We start from the raw sequence: 16,279 nt of genomic DNA, 5'->3' as shown, positions 1-16,279 counted from the left end.
GTCAAATTAGGCCTTGTCCACACTAAAGTTTTTTTTCTGTAAAAGTACCCTTTGCCTTTTGTTATTACAACTGGTGAATTTGAATTTTTTTATAGGAGTAGGTAAAGAAACTCTTTTTTTACTACAGTTATTCTGATTAGGCTCTGCTTACAATTCTGGGGGCATTTCTTGCTGTTAAAATCCCAGACTATCTTAACTGCTGCAAATAGATATAGAATAGAAGTAATCATTTGTCTGGCCAGGTACCAGACTTCAGCATTTAAGCACCTTGCAATGCATCAAAAGCAGAGGAAGCTAGTGCCAACATGTGAGTACAGAGATACATTTGTTAATACCCTGCAATCTTGGGAGGCTGCAAGTTGTACTCTGCACTAGCTTTTTAAAAAAAAAAAAAAAAAGTGTTTTTCTATCCTTTTCCAGACTCTCTTTCTAAACCTCTTGGGGCATAACTCAAAAAGTACATATATGTGCAGATACTTAAACTGAAGTGAGATTACTCTTGGACTTAAAGTTAAACCTATGCTTGAGTGTTTGCAAGGTTGGGACCTTGGTTTGTTACTGCCTGGGATACAGGCTGTAGCTAGCTCTTGTATTTGCCTACAGTGGGGAAGAGGAAGAGGTGAGAGCTCATCCTGATGTGTTCCTTTTTGAGTTTTGCCATAACAACAGAGGCCATAAGCAGGCTGTCAAAAAAGTTAGCGGTCTGGTCCAATGACTGTTGTCAACTGCCACCTTAAAGATTAGTTACAGAGTGTATTAAATGTAAAACTGGACCACAAATCTAAAAGTACAGTAGCTGTTTGGTAAAATATTCATCCCACAGGGAGATGGTTATTAGGGGGTAACTACTATATGTAATTGTTGATTAATTAGCTGAAAAATGTATTAAAGAAGCCTTCACTGCAGGAATGTATCAGCACCACTGTAAAGTGTCACTCGGAGTGTTCTTAAATTAATTGTTCCATAGCATACTATGTTATGCTAATACTGCTAATGCCATTTTAACAGACACAACAGCTTTACATTGAACTGTCAGCAGATATAATGGGTTATCTCTGAGCTATCTTTTGCTAGTCATGCTGGAATATAGCTTACTTTTTGCTGTTGACATCACCATGGCTTTTGTGCTTCTAGAAATTAAATACTGTGCAGGTGGCTACTGGCTACTACTACTCCAGAAGTGCCAACTGTCTCTCACTTGCTTTATGGGAACACTGAGTCCAGTTCCTAACTAAGCCACTTAGCTCCACTTGACTGCCTGGGTACATTTGTTCTATTCCATTAGCATTGTATTATGTGATAATGACCATTCTCCTGCTTGGTATGCAAAGGACAGAGAGGTTTGAGGAAGAGCAGCAGGCTGTAAAATAATCAGGTATGTGTAATGATTTCAGCTTGTGAATTACAACAGCATTAACAGTGTTTGGAGTCAGAAAGTCAATTTGTGTACCCTCAGACAGATGTCTTCTGTAGTCACTGAAGTTTACTGCATTAAAATATTTTCTTCATAGCTTGTTAAGCAAAATAAATCAGGAGCTGATTACTGTAGTATAATAGGTTAAGAAGAGAGAGGCTAGTTTCTTTGTATAGAAGTAGAATACATTTCATATAGTATTAAAGGCTTCTCTCTGAACCTGAAAGTAAGATTGCATCCCAGTATCTAAGGTTGCACTAGTGACAACCCAGTTATTTTTAAGAGCACTGTCATTAGTGTTAATGAAATCTTGAGCACTGTCAAAGTCTTCTGGTAAACATTAAAATACTGCCGTGATTGGGATCTGAGGAGTTGTGTGTCCTATCCCAAAAATCACAAGTCCTGCCATACCACCTGTGTTTGGGACGAAGCATACAATTCTGCAGAACTAAGTTGCACCACAGCAAGGCTGGGGACAGCCTGATCCTGCTGATCATGTTGGGGGCAGCTCTGTCCCCTACCGCCAGGACTGCCTTGTTGCCTAATCCTGAAGCTCAGCATGAGGATTGGACTAGGAGTAGGGCTGTCTGGGGCTGCTGTTGACTATTAGCTGATTGCACTGGCCCCAGACAGCCCTGGGTCCAGTTTGAGAACATGTGCTTTTGTCTATTCAAAACAACATGTTTTAGACATGTAATGGTTGCTCTAAAATTAAGGAAGCTAATCACTTTGAATTGCTGTGTGCCTGCATGGCAGTGTTGGCAAAAGTGTGGATCCTTTTACACACTCAGTCTTGTGATTAGACTTCAGCAAAGTGGAAAGGAATCCTACAGCCTGGCTTTTCACCAAGAATATCCTGCTGTCTGTTCTCAGGCATTCCGCAGTGGAGGCATAAGATCTTGGCCAGTTGGTAACCCCCTTCATGAGTTTTAGGATGAGGGACAGTTGAGGAAGTACAGTGGAAGATTCTTGTGCAATACAGAACTCTGTAAATAACCACAGATGTCTTGGAAGCCATGCAGAAATGAATGGAAAGCCAATGGAGTACTCAACATACTTCTGTGTGCTCGTATTGACTTGTTTTGGCTAGCAATCGGGGGAAAAAAACCCATTCCTTTCTGCTAGGTATCTGAAACATCTTTATGGTCTACTACAGACATTTACCCATGTACCTTTTCATCCCACTATGTGCCAGAGATCCGACGAGCTGACATGCACTGTGCTGTATTGTGTGCAGTTTTATGAGCACGTCAATGTGAAGAAAATGGCGGCAGCGCACTTTTGAACTGAAACACCTCCAATGTGTTTCAGTTCAAAAGTGCACCACTGTCATTTTTCAGTAATGACGTGCATTTAGCTGCTTATACAGCTGTATGTGCTGCAGTGCTGGGTGCTTTTAAAAGCATCTGTGCAGTGCAAGCATGTGTACAAATGCAGTAGTTTCAAGTAGAGCCACTACAATAGTATCAGGTATAGGTGACACAAGCCTGAATAACTGGTAACAGCAGGAGGGGGGCAACATTGCGTTGGATATCTCGCATCAGGGAGGGGATCCTATAATGTTACCGAACCATGGGAACTGAAAAGAGGAGCTGACATGCTAACCTCAGTGATGTTAACAGCTAAAAACTCTTTAATTCCTCAAGACTTTACTATTTGCCTGCCAGCATCACATCCTAGATAAAATGTTGCTTCTATCCAACTTCCCTTTGACAAAATCTTCTTCACAGGTGTTACTAGATTTATGTAGTTCTTGGTTGTCGGTTAGCAAATATGGTTGTTATTAAAGGGGGTGTTTTCAAAAGCATTTTAAGGGTTTAGGATCTCAAATCCCAAAGAAAGACCACAGTATTTATGCTTCTTTTTAATTTTGAATAGGATTCATGATTTTAAAATCCTGTTGAATGTGTTTGAAATGATCTTTCCCTTCATTCTCACCAGTGCATCCATTACTGGTTTGAACTTCAGTAACTGTTTTACTGTAAGGTTTGCATTGAATGGCAGCCTTGATGTAGCAGCTTCTATGAATTAAGTTTTTTAGTTTCCATTTTGATGTACATGGGAGGTTTGGAAAATGTATCTTCAATTTACTATCTTGTATATCTCTTCCTCCCTCCCCTTAAACTGCAGTCATTCTTTCAGCCTGTATCCATGCTGAAAAGCAAGTCATACAGTGCAACATCTTTATCAGTGATTTGGATGCAGGGGTGAAAAGCTCACTGGCTAAGTTTGCAGATGACACCGAGTTGTGGGGGAACGTGGCCATGCCAGAAGATAAGTCACAGATGCAGGCGGACCTGGGCAGGCTGAAGAGTTGGGTGGAACAGAACCAGATGACGTTGAACACTTTGAAGTGTAAGGTGCTCCATCTGGGGGCAAACAATCCCCAACATACCTACAGGCTTGGTGGTGGCAATTTGACTTGCACTATGGCCAAAGGGGACTTTGGCGTAGAGATCAACCATCACATGAACATGAGCCAGCAGTGCGATGCTGTGGCCAGCAGGGCAAACAACATACTGGCATGCATTAGCCATTGCATCTCATGCAAAACTAAGGCAGTGATACTCCCACTGTACTCCACATTGGTGAGACCACAGCTGGAGTACTGCATCCAGTTCTGGGCACTGCACTTCAACAAGGATGTGGAAAAACTTGAGTGTCCAGTGAAGAGCCACCCGTATGATCAGGGACTTGCAAGACAAGCCATACTAGGAGAGGCTGAGGGACTTAGGCCTCTTCAGCCTACAGAAGAGAAGGCCGAGACAAGACTTGGTAGTGGCTTACTGCTATATCAGGGAAGTACATCAAGAAATTGGTGAACACTTATTCACCAGGGCATCCCTGGGGAAGACCAGGAGTAATGGATACAAACTCCTGGAAGGCTGCTTCAGGCTCAGTTCCAAGAAAAACTCCTTTACAGTCAGGGTGTCCAGACTGGGAATAAACTCCCTCCAGTGGTGATGCAGTCATCTACTCTGGAAATCTTCAAAAGAAGACTGAATAGTTACCTCACTGAGGTCATTTGACCCTAGCTGTCTTTTCCTGCCTAGTGCAGGGGGACTGGACCCAATGATCTACAAGGTCCCCTCCAGCCCCTAACAATCTAATCTGTGAATCTGAGTCCAAGTCATTGGGGGTGCAGGGGAGAATTAAAATGGTGTGGCTGAGAAGTAAGTGTTGGCAATTGAGTTCTTTAACAACAAATAGCTATCTGAAAGCGATTTAAATGTCAGCAGGTTGCAGGGAGGGATTACTATTTCCTCTTCTTTTTCAAGCCTACAAAACAAGCCAGTGGCACTCTGATTTACAGATCTCCAGTATAATATTTAACATTTTAATAAGTTTCAGTTAACAATGTCTTGTCCTGTTTCTGTCAAATTCCTTTGGGTTTTGGAACTCACTGATATAAGGAAAGTTATAGTAATGAAGGCAAACCTAATTGGCATGCCACCAGCAATATGCTTTGGGAATTCCTGCCTCAAATTAAATGTAAATTGCTATCAACTCGTCACTAGTCCAGCTGGGAATGCTGAAGGGAAAACTCATTAGATGTGCTGAAAGTTGCTGTCATTAGAGGTACTAAATTGCCTTTGCAACACAGTTGTTACAGACAAGTTTGAGGGTGGGTTTTGTTTTTTTTATATGTAAAATAAACAAGCTACTGGCAAACACTGACTTGTGGCATCAAAAAACAGTCTGGAATGGACAGTTCTGTCCATGATTGGCAGGTTGGGGAGAGAGGGAAACAGGAAGTGCCCTAATACTGAGTTAAACAAGTATAGCTTAAGTATACAGTAGTTATGACCATTAGTACATTTATTATTCTGTGAAAAGATAGATTATTGGGTAAAGTGCTATATAAAGAAACTTCTTACCTCACTTGTGTCCTGTCTAAACAGGGTCGCTGTTGCACCACTTGGCTCTCCACTGGCTTTTCCTGATGTTGAGCCTGAATCTATCTTCTAGGAGTTTGTGGCCATTACTCCTGGTTTTCCCCTCAGGTGCCCTGATGAACAGTTGCTCACCGAGCCCTTGATGTACTCCCCTAGTGTAGCGCTAAGCTGCTACCTGGTCCCCTCTCAGCCTTCTTTTTCTCAGGCTGAAGAGTTCCAGATCCCTCAGCCTTTCCTTGTATGGCTTGCCATGTAAGACTGATCATACGGGTGGCTTTTCTTTGGACTCTCTTAAGCTTGTCCACATCCTTGTGAAAGTGTGGTTCCCAAAACTGGATGCAGTACTCCAGCTGCGTTCTCATGGGCGCTGAGTAGAGCGGAAGAATCACCTCCTTGGCTTTGCTGGAGATGCATCGATTGATGCATGCCGGAGTATTATTTTTCCTACTGGCTACAGCGTCTCACTGCTGGCTCATATTCATACTGTGGTTTATTATTACCCCCAGGTCCCTTTAATTTGTGATGCTAGTCAGTTTGATGCTGCCAAGCCTATAGGTGTGTTGAGGGGTTGCTTGTTCTTAAGTAGAGCACTTTTACATTTCTCAATGTTGAACTTCATCAGGTTCTGATCCACCCAACTTGCTAGCATATCTAGGTCCGCCTGTATCTGTAGCTTATCTTCAAGCGTGACCACGCTTCCCCATAACTTTGTGTCATCCGCAGACTTGGCCAGTGAGCTCTTCACCTCCACATCCAAATCGTTAATAAAGAAGTTGAAAAGTACTGGACCGAGCACCAACCTGTGCAGGATACCGCTGCACACTTCTCGCCAGGATGACACCAATCCGTTCACTACAAGACTCTGGGTTCTATCCTGTAGCCAGTTTTTCACCCACCTGACTGTCTTGGAGTTAAGCCCACAATCCTCCAATTTTCTCATGAGTATATTATGGGATACTAGATCAAAGGCCTTTTGGAAGTCAAGGTATACAATGTCAACCTGCTGTCTTGTATCCAGGTGGCAAGTTACCTGGTCATAGAAGGAGATGAGGTTGGTAAGGCAAGACCTGCCCGCAATGAAGCCATGCTGGCTCTCATTCAGAATCTTACCTTCTGCAAGCTTATTGCAGATAGACTCCTTGATGAACTTTTCTAGGATTTTCCCTAGGATGGAAGTTAGGCTGATTGGCCTATAGTCCTCCCTCCTGGCCTTCTTGTGGATCAGCACAACACTGGCTCTCTTCCAGTCCTCAGGGACTTCTTCAGAATACCACAGGTTGTGGAATAATTTCACCAGGGATTCCGCAGTGACTTTGGCCAGCTCCTTCAGCACTCTCAGATGAAGATCATTTGGTCCCACTGACTTGTATACGTCTAATTTTTTTAATTGGTCATATACCAGTTCTACGGCAATAGTTGGAATGCGATTTATTCTTACTGTGCTCATCCTCTACTCTCCCTGGTGTGATTTTTTTTTTTTCCCCCTTGGTCTGGTGAAAGACTGAGGTAAAGTAGTCATCTTTAGTCTTCCTCTTCTCCTTCTCTCTGGTAGTGCCATTCTGGTAACTTCTTTTCCTGCGTATTCTTCTGGACTCCTTTGAACATGCCCATACCGTGCCAGTCTTCTCTTGTACTTTTTTAGATGCCTCCACTACTTTCACTGATCCTGCAGTATAAAGAAACTAAATATGTTCTAAAATATGAAAATGAATTGGAACAGCATATAACAATAACTAGTTACTTTGAACTAAGTCTTGAGTTTCATGTTTTTTCTGTGCAGCTATCCTTAATTTTGATTTCCATGTCTGTATAGAGCATGACTTAACTGTTTCAAAGCTTTTCACAACCTATTTCCATCATATCTGTCCTCTCTCAGTCAGTACTGAGAAAATGATTCCTGCCTCAGACTAGGCTGCCAGCTTTCATTGCCTACTTGTTAAATTTTCAGGCAAGCACTTTTGCATTTGCCATTATCCTGCTGGTTATGCTTGGGAAGAGTGTGTCTAGATCAATGATTTTGGATTACTTTAAAAACAACTCGTTAATTAGGAAAGGTAAAACTTAGAGTTGTTACTTCTTTCACTCTCTATGTAGACAAACATTTACAAAAGCTTTAGTCATTTGGCTAAATTGACATTTTCCCTCGTCCTAGGACCCTTGGGCAGCCTCCCTTTAAATAAATCAACCTATTAAATCAAGGCAAGGCAGGAAAAAGTGAAGGGAGGATATTCTGGAGCCAGAGCAGAGCAGGAGCTATGTGGCCACCAGAAGGCATCACAGCTGCTCCTGGGGCTAAACCTGCTACAGGCATATACCAAAACAAGACTCCCTCATTAATCAACCAGGCAGCCTACAGCTATGATCCTCATGCAACACAATGTTAGCACTGTTAGGCATGCAAAGATGATTCACAATATAAGCTTAGAAATTTCAAATAGAAAAAAGAGTGAAAACTAGGGTCTAGCATTTTCCAAGGGGTGCCTTGAGACCATTTAGGTGTGCGTAGAATCTAAAATGGTTAAACATCACTGCTCTATAGGCTTCAACTAGCTGCTTTGCCACGGTGGTGTCTGCTGCCTATAGCAGCACAGCTTGCTCTAAAACATTCTCCTACAGCCTTATGGCTCCTGTTTCTGTACTTTTGTTGCTGCTGGCTAATCTGAAGTTTTTTCTTTCTGGGTTACAAAAGTCTGAGCCTTAAAGGGGCCCCTGCTCCATTCTCTTGCTCCTCATCCTTCTGGAGGTAACAAGATTAGGTGTTCCTGTTGCAGCTGGAAGTTGAATCTTTGCATGTAGTACCCAAAAGATAAAACCTGGAAACTGCAGTTGCTCTAGTAAAGGCTTAAGCTAGGGGTCTGGAGGTCAAGGGGGTTTAAATCCTGTCACAGATGTATGTGGAAGATGAGGCTGTTGTATGTAACTTAGAGTGGAATGTCTCTGATAAAGGTTTTGTACTGAAAAGCCATGCTGTATAGGTTATTAACAAAAACACCTTTTAACTACTGTAAAGGTGAATGGAGAGCTGCCACTTGAAAGTGTGCATCAGCTATTACAATGTAACTCTTACATCTGTACTCTTCTAGCCATGCTAAATTTCTGTAACTTCAACCCTAATTGAAACAGGATTAAAGTTATAATAGTATTGCTACACTTTCATGTCTTTTCCTGTAGCATTATGTTACAGTTGGGTTAGTTTACATTGGTATAATTATATATTGATGCAATGGTCACATTTGCTTATATCCTAAATTAGTTTGACATAACATTTTGCGTGTATAACCCCTAGTCAGAAATTCATTTCTGTACTTAATTCACAGAAAATGTAAGAAATGTAAGGCTTGGCCTGATCGTAGAATGATAGACTTATAGAAAATTAGGGTTGGAAGGGACCTCAGGAGGTCATCTAGTCCAAGCCTCTACTCAAAGTGAGACCAGCCCCAACTATCATCCCAGCCAAGACTTTGTCTAGCCAGGGTTTAAAAACCTCCAAGAATGGAGAGTCCACAACTTCTCTGAGTAAACCTGTCTTAGTGCTTTACTACCCTCCTCATGAGAGAGTTCTTCCTAACCTCTAACCTAAACGTCCCTTGCTGCAACTTGAGACCATTGCTACTTGTTCTGTCATCTGCCATCGCTGAGAACAGTCTAGCTCCATCCTCTTTGGAACCACCCTTCAGGTAGTTGAAGGTTGTTGTTAAATCCCCTCTCAGTCTTCTCTTGTCTGGACTAAGTAAACCCAGTTCCTTCAGCCTCTTCTCAGAAGTCATATACCACAGCTGTATAACCATTTTTGTTGCTCTCCACTGAACTCTCTCCAACTTGCTGCATCCTTTCTGTAGTGGGAATACAGTACTCCAGGTGTGGTCTCACCGGTGCCAAATAAGGGGGAATAATCACTTCCCTCAATCCACTGACAGTGCTCCTACTAATGCAGCCCAGTATGCCATTAGCGTTCTTGGCAACAAGGGCACACAGTTGGCTCATTTTCAGCTTGTCAGCTGTAACCCGCAGTTCCTTTTTTGCAGAGCTGCTGCTTAGCCAGTCAGTACCTAGCTTGTACCAGTGCATGAGGCCTGTTCTGTCCTAAGTGCAGGACTTTGAACTTGTCCTTATTGAACCTCATGAGATTTCTTTTGGTCCAATCCTCCAATTTATTTAGGTCTCTCTGAATCTTAGCCTCTAGTGTATCAGCTTCTCCCCCAGTTTGGTGTCAGCTGCAGACTTGCTGAGGGTGCACTCTATGGTATCTTCCAGGTTGTTGATGAAGATATTAAACAAGACCAGCCCCAGGACTGATTCCTGCGACACTCCACTTGATATCAGCTTTCATTCAGCATCTTGGAGAATTCTTGCACTTGTATTTAGTAGTGTAAATATGGATTTAATAAATTAATTTTTAGGCAACAAGGACTCTTAATCTGCAAATAGATCTTTGTGTCTGCACTCCCTAACTTCTGTTGGGACCTGTCAATTTGAGTAGGATTTTACAGTAGGTTTAAGTACGTGCTGACATAGAAGGGATAACAGAATTGTGGCCCATGTTGTGGAAGTACTCACATTTATAATATATAATTTTCCAAGATAAGCACAGTCATTGGGTAGATTTAAGGTTAGCCCAGACTAGTACAGACCCTAACCTGCTATGTGGAGTCTCTGAAGTAAGAATTGGTTTGAACAATTCTTGTAGCAGTTGACTGAAATACAAATACAAATGGGTACTTTTTATCCAAGGGCAGACTACCAGAAATGGCTGCTTTTTGTTGACACTTTTGGAGTGTCATCAAATTATGTTCGAGTTCTGTTACAATTTAATTGATTTGCTATGGTTCTTGTTGGGTAATTATGTTCAATAAGGGTCTGTCAAGTCAATTTATTACAGTATCAACTAGCACTGTATATTAAGCATAATGGATTCACGCAAACTTGACTATTATAAAATGACTGTGGAAAGGAGAGATTAAACTGAGTTTCATTTGCTTTTTTATCTTAGACCATTAACTGTTATATCAGTAAGCATTTGTTTTAATATAGTAAATATTTGTGTGGCAGAAGAGTAAATAGATTTTGTTCAAATCAGTTGACATGCATCAGTCATGTAGTCATCTGAGAAATCATGAACTTGTAGGTCATACTGAAGTTACTTGGCAAGTACTGTATCTGAATCCTGGTTGCTGCTTTCCATTGCCTTTTGCCAGAGAAGACGGGCAGGGTTTAGGGCACTTTTACAGATGCTTTCAGGGTGGAAAGGTTGTACTTTAATTAGAGCAGCTTCAAGAGCCACTCTGATTAAAGCACTACCGCATTTCACTTATCAAGCATCCCCATGCTTCAAAACAGCAGTGGGGGGCACTTGAATGAAAGTTCATTCATACATCTCTGCTTGCATTTTGAAGTACGGGGACACTGATCCATGAGATGTGGGAGGATGCTGAAACGTGGTAAACGTAAAATGTGGTAGGACCCTGAGGTTCTTTGATGTACTTTCAAGGGTGCCATGGGGTACCCTTGGAAGTCACACAGTGTTAGCACAGTTAGGTGTGCAAACATGATTCACATGCTAAAGTCAGAAATTTCAAATAGGAATCCATAGTTTTAAAAACATTCTGACCTATGGTGGTCTTTCTGAATTCTTTAAAACAAAATAATTGCTCTATCTTTTTCTAAAGTCTAAAAGCAAATAAAAACGAAGAGCTGGCATTTTCCTAAAAGTGCTTTGAGTCCAAGGAAGTATGTCTTGAGTCCCAAAAGGGTGAGAACCAGTTGTGTGACTATTTTCCCAGTTTCTGATAGTAGGATTATATGATGACTTGTAGATGAAGGGAACATCTAGAAGTTTAGTTGGATATAGTCACAACTCCTTTATTATGACGCTGCAGATAACTCTGTCTCAGACCAGGATTTGCAGCTGTACTATTAATTTTCAGTGTTAGTTTGAATGCATATAATGTGAAGACTTCACAGTCTGCTAACTATCTGAATAAGTTTGAATACGAAATTAGCCTTCTCACTGACATTCAGCACACATTTCATGTTCTTTGTGACTCCTTTTTCTACAGGTTTTATTACATAATCATTATATAAAAAGGTTTCCAGAATTGTTGAGTCCTCACCAATAATATTCTAAAGTGCTTGGGAAAATCTTTTTATCCTCATATTTATCTACTACAGACTCCTCCTTCTGTCATCCTCACCCCATTCTGTCTGACTGAAGGCCAGCTCTGAAATCTCTCATTTAGTAATAATGGCCAGTCCTCCTTAAGATGCTGCTTCCCCTTTTTTTTTTCAGGTGCAAAGGCCCAGATCTGATATCTTAAAAATAGTTCTTGAGTTTTAATATTTAGTATACTTAGTACCTAACAGACACCTACAAGTTTGCCTTCTATTTTTATTTATTTTTGTGTTTTCTCCCTAAAGTAAGCTGACCCCTTTTTTAAAATGTATATCTTGCGTAGACAAAGCCTTGGCTGGGATGATATAGCTGGGGTGGTTCTGCTTTGAGCAGGGGATTGGACTAGATGTCCTTCTGCGGTTCCTTCCAAATCTTAATTTTCTGTGATTCTATCATCTGTCACCCTTTGCTAACAAGAGTAAGAGCCTTGCATTCTTTTCTTCCTCAATACAGAAACACCACAGTTCAGAGGGTCTGTATCTGGCACATAGCATCAGCTAATGTCAGGAACCTGTACAGGGGCCACCCAGAGCCCCAAGTTTCTCCCTATTTTCCCATTGTTTGTCCCAAGGAACAGACGAATGTTGCCCTGGAATAATTCCTTATCTCTGCCAATCTCATCTCCAGTGCCCTTATGCTGGACTCCACAGCTGCAGTGAAGGAGTCTCTGTTTGCTCTAGGAAAACTGTACAATGTTAAGTTTAAAGACAGAAAGAAAAAATAATGTTTCTTACCTTTTCAGTTGGCTATACCCTAGCCTTTCTGAGAGTCCTGCCACTGTTTTCAGAGATCAGCCTTCCTGCTGATTCTACCAGCCTTGGCTGCTGGTGCCTCAGACCTTTTGCCAGCTTGGGAAATATTCAAAAGAACACTATTCTCTCATAGTTAAACTCTAAAAACCCTCCAAAGCCAGTCCCTCAATATCAGTATTTTAATTATTCAATTATTCTAATTGCTCATGAGTCACCCACATTCTCCAGAAATTTCTGGCCACCCTGAGGTTCCTGGAATTCCTCTGGCTAGAGGGCTATTTCTCTCAGATGTTTTCTGTAGAGTTGATTTCCCTATTGCATACAGGTCTACAATGCCTTTTGTATGTGCTAAATACCTCACTTGATTTTCTTCCAGTTACATTGTGAAATTACAAATGTACATTTATATCAAATACTATATTACATACCAGTATGAAAATGACAAAACTGAACCCAGCTTCATACTAGCTTCAAATAGAAACTAAACACCACAGGAATAAAGACTATCCATGCATGCCACACGATGAACCCGAAAGGCAACTTGGTTTTGGGATGAGTCTGCATCGTCAGTAGAATTTGAATATGTAAGAAAATTTCTATATCTATTTCAGATGTCATGAACTGTACAGCCTTTCCCAAGAGAATTTGAAAGCTTCACCTTAATTTAGATTTGTATACGATGATTTTAATTCTTAAGTTTTACAGTAAAATGGCATATCTAATTGACTATTTTTAGTGCCATGTATATTCCTAACTTTTCTACTCAAGACATCTTATGCAAAAGAATGTCTTTTCCTAATCTCTGACTCCTTGCAGGTTTCTGATGATGGCCAGTATGTCTTGCTGTCCATACGAGAAGGATGTGATCCGGTGAATAGGCTGTGGTACTGTGATCTACAGAAGGAATCAAATAGTATAACAGGTAAGGATTTTAAAATTCCCTTCCTTTTATTTTTCTACCTTGTATGACCTCAGATCATATTTTTCCTATAACAAGAAATAATACACAGCCAAGGGCCCCTCTGCACATGCAGGTAAAGGCACAATGGCATCTAATGCACAATCCACCTGCCCATGCTTCCTTCTGTGCCACACATGCATAGCAGGAGAAGCGATTGTGTATTAAATCCCATCACACTTTATTGCCAGTTCAGGAGGAGCCTGAGATCATGATCCCCCACAGTTGACGCTGCTCACAGCGTGTCCGTATTCCCTGTTGTGCCCCCAGTGTGAGTCCTGCAACCAATGTGTGCTCCAGGGCTCTCAGTGGAGGTAGCCCAGGGAATACTGCCACCACTGTGAGCCTCATCAGGTACTGGACTTGCAGCAAGGGGTGGAGCTTGCATGGTAGACAGTGGGGAGAACACTGCTGCTGCTACAAGCCCCATCAGGTGTGGGGCTTGCAGCAGTGGCTGCATTCTCCCTGCTGTCAGTGCTGTGATCTCTGTGCCTCACAAGGCTTGCAGCAGCAGCAGTGTTTTCCCATCTGCCCATGCTGTGAGCTCCACAACCATGCAGGGAGGGCAGCATTCTTTCAGCTGCAAGCTGACTGGGATCACAGCACTGTCAGTGCAGGTATGCTGCTGCCATTGCAGTCTTGTCACTGTGGGGCTGGCAGCAGGTGGTACATCCTTGTGGTTGGGAGCCCCTCAGTTGATGGGGCTCCCAGCCACAGGGGAGTACTTGGCCACACATTCAGTTATTAGTGTGGTGAGAACAAGCTACAAAGTTATTCCACAAAAAAAGAGTAATTACTCTTTTTTTGTGGAATAACTTTGTAGCTTATTGCTTGTTTTATCGCACCTTTAATTGGTTGAATGTGTAGCTAGGTCACAAGTTAAGGTGTGTGACCTAACCACAGACCTTTTGCATCTTTAAAAAAATGGGAATATTTTTTATGCCTGAATTTTGTGCCATCTGTAAATTCAAATGATTTTCTTCAGTTTCAAAAAAGTACCCAACCTCGGTACACTTTTCTGTACAGTATGAATAAAATTGCATAAAATGTGTAAGACTTTTTTAGATATACCTGTGCAATCACAAAAGTTTTATTTTATAATATCGATCATCCAAAAAAATAATTTCAGTAGTTGTCACTCCATCAGTATTTCAAATATAGATATCTACCTTATGGTTTTATGAACACTCCTTGTACGTTCTATAGTTGTTGTTGTTTATAGAACTGCTAGTCTTAATCTTGCTTTTTAGCCTCACCAATAAGAGTAAAATATACAGTACTTTCATATTCTGCTTATACCTGTTCTATGTGAGAGTCTGGAGTTATTTGCACATCAGTAGATTTATTGACCTGTGTTTCCTAGAACCTGAGGGTATTGAAAATCTCTTCCCTAATAAGGTGTGAGCAGACAGCATAACACAGGGGTGTGCAAAATACAGCCTGCGAGGCCATTCTGTCTGACCCATGGGGCCCTTAAAAAAATTTCAAAAATCAAAATTTATCTGTCCTTGGTTCCTGTCAAAAATGACAGGAACCAGGGGCAGTAGGACCCACGGGAATTGTTAGCAGGATCCTGCAACAACAGGGCCTACCTGGCTCCTCCTCCCCAGCCGGAAGCCCCAGTAGGGGCTTCTGACCTGGGACCACATGGCTGTCCTGGCACTGGAAGCTAAGGTAAGGGGGGGAGAGGGGGGGGAGGCAAGGAAGGAGCTGGTGTGGAGCACAGGGAAAGCGGTCCCTTTCCCGCCCCGTGGCTGGTGCTTCCTGCTGCAGCCACTCGCAACCTGCGTGGGGCTGTCCTGAGTAGGCACAGGCAGCCCTGGCTGCAGCGTGAGGCGCCGGCCACAAGGCAGGTGAGGGGCCACTTTTCCCCTGAACTCAGCACCAGCTTGTAACCCACACCGCACCGGCTCCAGGCTCACCCGTTGGGGCTGCGCTGCAGTGGCAGCAGCTGTGGCCTCCCTTCCTGCTTGCCATGCTGGGCAGTGTTTGCTGCTGCTGCCTGCCTGGAGCTTGTGCCATGGTAGGCTGTGCTGAGGCTGCCACTGCCACCCCTGTGTGGCCCAGCACGCAAGGTCCAAGCAAGCAGCAGCATCAAACACTGCCCAGAGCAACAAGTGGGAAGGCTGCAGCCCCTATGGGTGAGCTTGGAGCCAGCGCAGGGCCCAGGCTGGCAGCAGGGGTGGGTTAAAAGCTGGTGCTGAGCAAGCAAGGAGGAAAAAACGACCCCTCTCCCGCCCCGTGGCTGGCACCCCACACTGTGGCTATGAGCAGCTGCAGCAGAGAGTATGGGCCACGGGGCAAGGGAGGACCTACTTTTCCCCACACTTCTCACCAGCTCCTTCCCTGCTGTCTCCTGCCTGTACCACGAGGCTGGGGGGCACTGGGAGTGAGCAGGCACGGGAGCATAGGGCCAGCACCAGCAGGGCCTAAAGCAGGGCGGCAGGGGTACAGGGTCCTGGCCGGCAAGGGCTCTATGGGACCAGCCCCGTTCCCCCCTCTCCCTGCTGGTGCAGTCCAGCCCAGCTCCACAGACCCCTGCCAGCCTATGCCCTGCTCTGGGCCCTACTGGTGCTGGCCCTGGGACATTGGTCCCAAGACGGTGACCAGGGCATCTGTCAAGGGGCAGGGCTACCCATGCGGCCCTCGACAGCTTGCCAAAACTGGGTAAGTGGCCTTCCACCCAAAATAATTGCCTGCCCTGGCATAACAGGTATATGTGTGTACTCTTGGGTTCTTTCTGGGTTGAATTACAAATTTACAGATGGCCTCAATAAAATGCCCCATAAAATCTTAAAGAGTAAAGAAAATCCTATTCTTATCTGTAAATAAGTATTGTTGGTTTAGCATAGCGATAAGTACCTTTCAGAAATATTGTGGAATATAAGGTGTGCTTTGGTTTCTTGCTTTTGGTGTCACTTTCCTTCATAGTTCTTGATAATCCTTTAATTAGCTGGTTAATAACACTTAATAGTTGACATTTTCAGTATGGCTAGAGCATGCACAGTTTTGAATACTTTATGTGCCGGTGTTAACTTCACAATAAATAGATGAGTTATTTCTTAAAAGCTCTTTTGAAAGACAAATCCT

The 16,279-nt window shown here is 42.9% G+C and overlaps 1 protein-coding gene across 2 annotated transcripts in view; it reads left to right on the top strand.

The window, feature by feature from the left end:
* The window catches only part of PREP (prolyl endopeptidase), a 176,606-nt gene that overhangs the window by 28,126 nt on the left and 132,201 nt on the right, over positions 1 to 16,279 (top strand). For both annotated transcript variants that reach the window (XM_090037291.1, XM_090037296.1), the window contains exon 7: positions 13,048 to 13,153. In XM_090037291.1, the coding sequence (XP_089893417.1) occupies positions 13,048 to 13,153 (106 nt within the window). The remainder of the gene's footprint in view (positions 1 to 13,047; positions 13,154 to 16,279) is intronic.

This window comes from Crocodylus siamensis, chromosome 1, assembly GCF_052110815.1.
Source record: "Crocodylus siamensis isolate JL-2025a chromosome 1, ASM5211081v1, whole genome shotgun sequence".
In the NCBI taxonomy this organism is placed as follows: Eukaryota; Metazoa; Chordata; order Crocodylia; family Crocodylidae; genus Crocodylus; species Crocodylus siamensis.
This window is presented reverse-complemented; position numbering and strand designations above follow the sequence as displayed.